Here is a 9,711-nt window from a genome sequence, read left to right as displayed (position 1 = left end):
TATTGTATAATATAGTATTACTTATCAAATATTATACTTTGAACAAAATGTCTATTGTAGTATTTGAATAATTTGCTTTAAAGTGCTAAAAATTGGCACTGATATTCCTATATAATCCTATAGTAAATGTACCTGTATTTTGAGACGGTCCCTCAAAAATACCTGGACGGTAGATTTCCCCCATACCTTGCATGTACATTGAAGTTAATGTAACTTATATATATATGGTATAAAAATGAATACTTTCAATATTGTAGTTTTCACACAATAAAAATATAATCGGCCCCCTTAAAACGTACAATATATAGTCTGTCACATGCAATTTTTTCCATTCATTCCTAAAAAAAATCCATGAAAAATATTTATTCTGCCTTTTTCTGCTCATAAGTCCTGTAATTAGTGCTTCTTTTTTATTCTGAGGCATACATTTTGAAGCACATTTTTTATTTTGTAAATTTTTTCTTTGAAGACTGTGATGATAATAAAAGGGATTGAAAAAATCACAAGAAACATCAACCCCAAAGACTTCCAAAGCATCAACTTAAAGGACTGCGTTCCTTCAACTCTGCAATTAGAAAAATACAATGTAGCAATACTTTAGAATTACAAAAAATGCACAAATGTTTTTGAAATAACTTTACATATCAGCAAACGAAAGAATACCCCAATGATGTATTTTTAAAATTTCAAGATGCAATCGACTTGTAAAAAAATAAATTGAATGCTGAAAAATGCATTATTTGTATGAAATATGTTGATCTTTTCTGTAGGAGTGAGTCATTGGTTGGCAATCAAATATATACTCAACCAAAAAAGAAACGCATAATCAGAATAATATGAAAATCTAAGTTTTCAGTTCAAACCTTCTTTTATTTAAGCGATTTTTGTGATAAAAATCAAACATGTCCTTTGTTGCAAATTGAAAAGTCAAATTGATGTCATTTTCATCGCCCCCAAATTCAAGGGGAATAACAATATGTACTGTGCGACGTCTCAATGCTAGTGGGTTTCCAATGTACGGATATCTACGAATACTATGATCTCATTTCAGTCTCTTGCGAACAATTTATGCACTTTTACGCTGATTTTTTCATCCAGCAATTGTAGCAGAAGTTTTTACAACAGGTTCTGAATCGCATGAAGTGCTGAAAGGGGGTCTGACGGTCTGCCTGGATTTGGTCACCTGGAGATGGCCAGATAGTGGTCTTCAGATATTAGTTTAACGGTTGCAAAGCCCATTAATTTATTCCAAATACAGTTGCAACTTCCTGTTGCGTAGCTCCGTTTAGTATCATCTTAGCCTGGTTGTGTTCATCTTTGTTTCGGCTTGGCATTGCAGTATCAACACTGCAATCAAATCTTGAATATGGGTTTAATAGGAGTATCAAAATTTTCTCTAAATCCCAAATATCAACGAAAAATAAACATCCGATTTAGAAGAAATCATGAAAAACACTACTTTCATAAACATGTTTAATCAAGGGACATAATTAAACACTTGGGTTTTAAAACCCCATGCTGTCTTTCAAATAGGTCACAGGTATCCAATGAAATAAAACATAGTTGTTTCATGTACATTTTAAAAATTTCTTTGAAGACTAAAACAATATGCGTTTCTTTTTTTGTTGAGTATATATACACATCTCAATGCATTTAAATGCACCAAGCATCTGAGCTTGATTTCCTTTTGTTAATTTACTTCTTGTATGTTGTTTTACGTCCCATATAAGAATATTTCAATCATATATGGACATCACAAGTGAAGGTCTTACGATTTTGACATTTACTAAGCACTTATACTGCAATTGAGCAGTGGGGGATCTCACTATCTGAGGGATAGTACCAACGTCTACAGTGACACAGATCACAATTTATTTGACGTTCTCATTTGACCAATTTTCACTTCAAAGTGCCAATGAAACGTTGCTACCCTTTGTTATGTCTTAGGCCCCTCGCGGTCGAGATTCGAACTCACGACCTTCCAAACACGTTGCAAGCGCTCTGGCCTTTATTTCTATATAAAATGTTAAACGAGATCAAGTAAAACTGAATTTGTTCAAATTAAAAAGACCCAAATCACAATAAATTTTTACAATTTTTGGGAACTAGGAAATCCTCTCGCTTTTATATTTATATCATTTCAGAAACATTACATGTTAAACTTTTCGATATTGCAAGCAGATAAATGAAATTCCTTAAACACTTACGATTTCTCCCTTATTTCTTTTCTTAGTAATAAAGAAAATGTTGGTATTTGTGTTGCTGAAATTGGATTCATAATTTGTTTATCAGAGTCTTCATCATCGGACAATATTTCTTCTACCAGTATAGTTGTTGTGATTCCATAGCATTTCTGATCTAAGAACAAATTTTGAATCATAAACTATCATCAACGATTTAAAAAATGTTGTACTCCTTTTTCTCCATTGTATTTAATTATTTCAACACAAATTAAGTGATAAATAAAATAAAATTATAGTTGAGTCGCTGTATTTAACCGTGCAGTGTACTGTCTAATTTCCTGTAAATATGTTTGTGCATCGCTCACATTTGTAAATATCTGTTGAATTATAAACCTTTGGACACGGAACATGAAACTTCGTACAATCAATTAGAAAATTTCCCTGTATGACGTCACCGGCTGTGTTGTATTCTGGACAGCAACCTTGAAGTATATTTAAAAAAGGTTCATATAAATAAATACATTACGGTATTCATTATCAATGAAATTATTTGGTTCGTAAAAATATGAGAGATGAATTTACATTTACACTATAAAAATCCTCTATTTAAGAAAGTAACTTTATTTTACTGAGGCCATTTATAAATATATATTGAATATCAATTCATAGAAAAGATAAGAATTGAGCAGATAAATTTTTGCAAAGTATATGATGAATGAAAAAATAATAAAGAGATAAGTATTATTTTTTGTTATAGTTTGTATATTCTCTTTAACATATTTTCTTATTCTTATTTATAGAAATTTTTGGAATTTATAGGATTTCAAATGGTTTGTGGTCGAATAAACTGAGTATATATTAATATTTATGAAACAATTTGTTTACTTGATTTTTTTCATATCTGAGCCTTGGCAAGGGATAGAAAACAGACAACATGTTGCATAAAAACCTGAAGATCTATTTATAACATATTCATCGTTTGTTTTACCTAGTACACATTCTTTTATATCAAAATTTTAAAAAGGAATACAACTCGTATGTTGATGTAGATAAGGCACTTGTTATCACATATTATGCCTCGTACTTTGTATTTCAACACAGTTATGTTGCATCTTGCATACTGTATGATGTCAGATACTAGCATTTAGTAAATGAATAAGCAAATTTAAGATTAAATTATACTCTCTTGTAAGATTGGTGAATAGCATGTTATAATAATTTTCAGGCATGTACATATAATTTATCTTTCATGTTGACATATGTTTTCTTGCACAAGATACATATTGACGCTGATTATTAAGAATTAATACCGATTATGACAACTGGTGGCGCACAGACCTCGTACATTTTATCTAACCACTCATCCTTTAGACAGTGATAAGCGTATTTTCTTGTACAATTCCTTGACAATGATTCACAGTTCTTCTTCTCTGATGCTCTTTTCCATTCTTCTTTATAAAAAGGACACTTGGCAACAGGTTTTGCAAACGTCCGAGGCTCTGGGCATCTGTTTATTGTCTGAAAGTATAACTGTCCATTTATTCTAGTATCAGTTAAACAATCAGTAAAGCAATATAGGCTACTAGTGTATTTTTTCAAGTAAAAATGTACAAAATATGCGACACGCAAGTAAAGCAACGATTGGATTCAGTTTTATATATTTATGAGTAGATTTTGTTCTGTTCAATTTTTTCTCTGACTTTCTGTTTGTCTGTTTGTCCGCAAAATCTTAACTTTAACCTTGCCTATAACTCTTGACTTGGTTAGACTATGACTTTCTTATTTCATATGTGTATGTCTTGTGGCAAGACCTTGCCTTGGGTACCATCAGATTGACCTCCTGACCTTGACCTGAGAGACTGACTCTCTTTTACACCTAATTTCCGAACTTTTACTTTGGTCATAGCTTTTGAAAAGTGGGTACTAGGACTTTCGTACTTCACAATGCATTTTTTGTGACAAGTACTTTCACTGAATACCAACAACGTTGTACTTTTTTACCTTGAATTGGAGTTTGATCTACTTTGAAACACTTTAATCTTGGCAATAACTTTTGAACAATTGGTGCTACAGCTTTCATACATCCCAAATATATTTCTGATGACAATACCTTTTATTGAATACCAACTAATTTGACCCATTGTTTTCGATCTTGGAGTTTGGCCATGAAACTTGAACAGGTGGTGCTAGGGGTTTTTATTTCACATTTGTATTTCTTGTGATGAGGAAGTATTTCTTGGGTATCAACATTTTAATTTCTTTTTGAAAAAAAAAACCTTTGCTATGTGGCCACACGGAGGCATCAGTGTTTTACAAATACATATTTTTTGCCCGAAACACATAGAGTTCTCAAAATACATGCAACATAACCTTATATAAAAGGAACACGATCGTATCATGGTATTAATTTATAGCTCATCTCGAACAATGTCGAGATGAGCTAATGCTACACAACCGGCGTTGGCGTCGGCGTCCTAGGTTAAAGTTTTCGGAGCAAGTCATTCCCAAGTAACCATAAGTCATACATTGGATAGATTACATGATCAGTACGTACTAGTTCCTGCCGACAAAGCAGGTAACAACATTGTCTTCGTTCGTAAGGTTCATTATATAAATTGCATTCTAGAAGAACTTGGATTTAATTCTACAAATGATAGTCCCACTTATACTCATACTTCCCTTTCTAAGAAAGAAATTCTTCAAAAGCACGTGTCAGTTTTGAATACTTTTAATATTCCACAGAGCCAAAATGAAATTGAACTACCCTATATATATTGGATTCCGAAATTTCATAGGAATCCTGACAAACAAAGATACATTGCAGGTTCCTGTAAATGTTCTACCAACTAATGCCTCTTTCGTTACTCTTCACTAAGATATTGACAGTAGTGAAGGAAAAACTTCAAGAATAATGCGCACCTATATATTCAAGAAGTGACGTGAATCATATGTGGATACTTAAATATTCTAAAGAACTCTTGGACAATTTGAAATCACAAGACTTTACAAAAATCACCAGCTCAAAAATCTACGACTTTTCAACTTTATACATAGCAAGTCCCCACGACAAATTAAAATCTTTTTGTAAATCGTTTTTTAAAAAGGCTTTTTGATATCATTGACAGCTGCTTCTTTAATAAAAATGGAACTCGTAATTTTACTTACCTCGTCACTGGTCATTTGCACAATTATTTTGCTAAAACAGATTCTGATTGCTCACATAAATACTCTGAAGTTGACATCAAGAAGATGCTTGAGTTTCCGATTGACAATATCTATGTGGTTTTTGGAGACCAGGTATTCCAACAATCTATCGGAATTGCCATGGGTACAAATTGCGCCCCATTATTAGCAGACTATTTTTATATTCATATATATATATATGAAGCAGAATTTATTAAAAATCTTATGCATGAAAAGAAAAAAAACACTTGCGGTGGCCTTCAACTCGACATTTAGATATATCGACAACGTATTGTCAATAAAAAATAGTAATTTCCATTCTGACGTCGATACGATATAGCCTGGTGAGCTTGAGATAAAAGATACCACTGAGTCTGACACTTATGTTTCATACTTGGATATTTTACTTGAAAAAGACGCTAATGGTAATCTAACAACCAAACTATATGATAAATGTGATGACTTTAACCTTTCTATCGTCAACTTCCCTTACTTATGCAGCAATCTATATATACCTTCATCATCTACATACGGAATATATATATCTCATTTGATTCGATACGCAAGAGCATGCTCTACGCATGAACAATTTCTGAAACTAGGTAAATAATTGACAAGCATGTTAATGAAACAAAAATATCCGCAGTTACGTTTTGAGTCATTATTTCGTAAGTTCTATGGTCGATACAATGACATTGTCAGCAAAAACAATTTATCATTGAGTCAAATGCTGACTGACGTTTTTCATACCAATTGTTAGTCCATTATTTATACACTGAATTGACGACGGATTTTTCCCGTTATTTCCTGATCATGACAAGGGGCACACGGCGGGTGTGACCGGTCGGCAGGGGATGCTCACTCCTCCATGGCACCTGATCCCACCTCTGATGTTTCGGGGATCCGTGTTTGCTCTGCTCTTAATTTGTATTGTTTTATGGACTTTGAGATTGAATACTATTTGTTATCTCCATATCCTTCTCATACCCGGACACATCTAGGGATGAACGTAAACACTACCAGACTTCATTCGGATGCTGGATGCGACCTAAATTTTCCACATTAAAGGTTTTGAAGCAGATCCATTCCCAAGTAATTATGAGCCCTACTTGAACTAAGTTGAATGGATGATGCATCTAGGGATGGGCAGTACTAGACTTGCTTTATATGCTAGATCTGACTTACACTTTACAGTTGAGCGACCAGGTTAACGTTTTGGAGCAGGTCAATTTCAAAGTAACTATAAGCCCTACCCATACCAAACTTGTAGGGATGATGTATCTGGGGATGGGCACTACTAGACTCGCTTCGGATGCTGGATTTGGCCTTTATTTTCAGATCAGTAACCAATGTAATGTTTTTGAGTAGCCCTTTCATTTTAGGCCTATTATGATTTAACTAGCATGGATGGTGCATCAAAGGATGGATAATTGAGACTTGTTTCGAAAGCTGGATCCGATCTACTTTTTCGAAAACTTTAAGACTTAGGTAAACAGAACAATCATGGATATTGTTTTCAGAATAAATACATGAACCAGCTATTAAGAAATCATTACGTGAGATTTGCATTACCTAAACATCTAAAATTGATAACATTTGCAGAGGTAAGCTTCGTAATCTTTGAAAGTTTTGTAAAGCATTTGTAATTGGTGGGCATTTCGCTAGGTCTACATGTATTCCCGAGTATACAAGTTTGATGTGCATTTCTTTATACACAATTGTAAACGCTGATAATCCACGCGTATTATTGAGTATAAACAGCCTTGAAGGACCATAATTACATGTAATAGTTTGAAGTTTAGAAGAAAATAATAGGTAAATTGACTTAAACCACAAGTCTGTGAAAAAATGTAAAGATGTAGTTTACACGCATGTTTCTGTCTTTCTGTCAAAAAACGACACTGCATGTAGTTTAGGGTCTAAAAAGCATAGACAATGCAGTATTCTTTAGAATTAAAATGTGTCGGTACTATTAAGGTAGTATTGTTCTCTGGTTTCTGAGTAGATGGGATATTCAAAGTATATATTTGCTTATATGTCTTCTCAATAACCACGGGGTCAGAAAAGCTTATAATTTTAGAAGCATTCTGGAATAGTGTAGATTTTAAATTGTTCAAATCTTGACCCCCGGAGGTAGGGAGTAGCAACAAGGGCGAATCAAAGTTTGAAATATACAGAAAAATCTTTAAGAGTCTTTTTTCTCAATAACGACTGGGACAGAAAAGCTTATACTTGCTTGGGAGCATTCTGGGATAGTGTTGATCTTAAATTGTGAAAATCATGCCCCCCTGGGTTAGGCTGGGGCCACCATGAGAAATCAAAGTTTTATATTGAAATATATACATATGTAGTGAACATCTTTAAATTTTTTCTGAAGAACAACCGGGCCAGATATGTTGGAATTTATATGGATCGATATATTAGAAATATAATATTATTATCATAAAAGATATCAACTACAGAAATGTGACTCAAAGCATCTGGGGATAGTATAGATTCTAAATTGTTCAAATCATGACCCCCGCGGTAAGGGAGGGACACAATACTTATTACAAAGAAGGAAATCTGGTGCAGAAGAGTTGATACTCAGATGAGCCTCTTGTTTTTTTTTTTCAAAGTATATAAGACCCGGCATTTAAAACGACTGGATATGGAAAAAATGAACATTCCTTTCTCTGTATTTCTTCTACTTACGCTGCATGATATATGTTGGGAAAAGATGATCAGCAAAACACAATAAATTCCTGCATGTTGACTCTTATCCATACCATATTTTCCTCTGCAACCACGAAAAATTAATCAAATTAAATTGAAATTTTACATTTACACAATGAATGGAATATTCTATGGTTCCCCATCGGCAGGGCACTATTTCCTTTGGCGGATTTGCATCCTCGGGAAATAGTTTCCTCCCTTGCGGAGGCATAAATTTGCTTTTTCCCTCGAACCCATTTCATAACAACATACTTACATGTATAAATACCCAGTATTCATGAGGGAGTATTCCCGCAGGGAGTTGTCCTCAGATAATCTAGTATGATAGTTTCTTCAAGGGGAAAAAGACAGTTTTGTGGTATTTATGTTATTTAGAGTAATAACAGTAGGGGTATAATAAAACAATGTAGCATATTATACCAATAAATATTATTGCTTTTCCAGCCTGTAGGAAGCAAATTCGGTTTGGGGGCACAGCCAAATATTTTCAGGTGCAAGGGGAGCACTACATGTATCAATTACCAAAATCCCTTGAAAGTTCATCAGACGATTTTATTGAGGGGGCACAGACATACAGTAAACATTTTTTCTATAGTGTTCAATATAATGGCAAAATTATCAGGGGAGGAGTACAAGTTTCCCGGTTCCTACGGCCATGCCTTTATTTCTGAAGAAAACCATTGCTGTTAATTAGCTAGGAAACGCCGCTTCGCCCTCTTCTTTTTGGGTGAATTTAAAACGGGACGAATATAAATGACACAGAATAATTTCTTAAACAGAACTACGACTGGGCGAATTTAAAACCGGGCAAAATTGTTTGCAAGAAAAAAAACCACAATGCAAAAAACCGGGTATACAGTAGTTGTCTTGATTAGCAAATGTTTCACCAATGAATAGAAAATGATGAACATTTTTAGAAAAAGAACAATATTAAACATACTTAATATTGCTTAAAATATGATTATTTATACAGATATACATGTGTAATTATAAACAAAAAAATGTGTTTCTTTTGTTGTTATTACGGGAATTAATGTTGCAGTTATGGTTGAAAAAATTACATAATCCGTGTAACGTATTTTTGCCCTGAAAACTGCAACATTAATTACTTAACTAACAACATGAACAAGCAAAGAAAGTTTATTTAGGTTAAATATACCTACCAGTGGATGAACAAAGTTTGTGATTTAAAAACATAATATAAGGTTTTAAAACTTGTGGTAAAGTGGTTAAAGTCCAAATCGATTATGTAGAAAGAGAGTATATAGTAAATGACGAAATTGACCCGTATAATCAGATATGGGAATAAACAACAACAGTAATAGATAAAGATATCTGTAATTTACAAACATAAATGTACATATATGGAACGCCGTCACTGCCTTATAGCAGAACTCTACATTTGAATTGTGTCAACTTTCCATTCCATTATGTCAACACTTTGTGACGTTTACTTACAGTACCATTGCATTGAATCAACTTTCCATCACATTATGTCAACTCTTTATGATATTTACACACGCTACTATTGCGTTATGTCAACTTTCCATTCCATTATGTCAACACTTTGTGACATTTACTTACAGTTCTATTGCATTGAGTCAACTTTCCATTACATTATGTCAACTCT

At 33.3% G+C, this 9,711-nt stretch overlaps 1 protein-coding gene across 1 annotated transcript; it reads right to left on the bottom strand.

Annotated features, from left to right (window-relative positions):
• Positions 1-297: 297 nt before the first annotated feature.
• Positions 298-8,140, bottom strand: LOC134245752 (uncharacterized). Its single transcript, XM_062728010.1, has 5 exons — positions 8,061-8,140; positions 3,494-3,701; positions 2,549-2,665; positions 2,208-2,358; positions 298-565 (listed from the first exon to the last, which is right to left on the bottom strand). The coding sequence occupies exons 1-5, from the start codon at positions 8,130-8,132 to the stop codon at positions 397-399; spliced, it is 717 nt and encodes a 238-aa protein (XP_062583994.1). The 5' UTR covers positions 8,133-8,140; the 3' UTR covers positions 298-396.
• Between the last annotated feature and the right edge of the window lie 1,571 nt (positions 8,141-9,711).

Source organism: Saccostrea cucullata, unplaced genomic scaffold (genome assembly GCF_032062105.1).
Source record: "Saccostrea cucullata isolate Sc308-1 unplaced genomic scaffold, CSIRO_AGI_Scuc_v1 ctg2205, whole genome shotgun sequence".
Taxonomy (NCBI): domain Eukaryota; kingdom Metazoa; phylum Mollusca; class Bivalvia; order Ostreida; family Ostreidae; genus Saccostrea; species Saccostrea cuccullata.
This window is presented reverse-complemented; position numbering and strand designations above follow the sequence as displayed.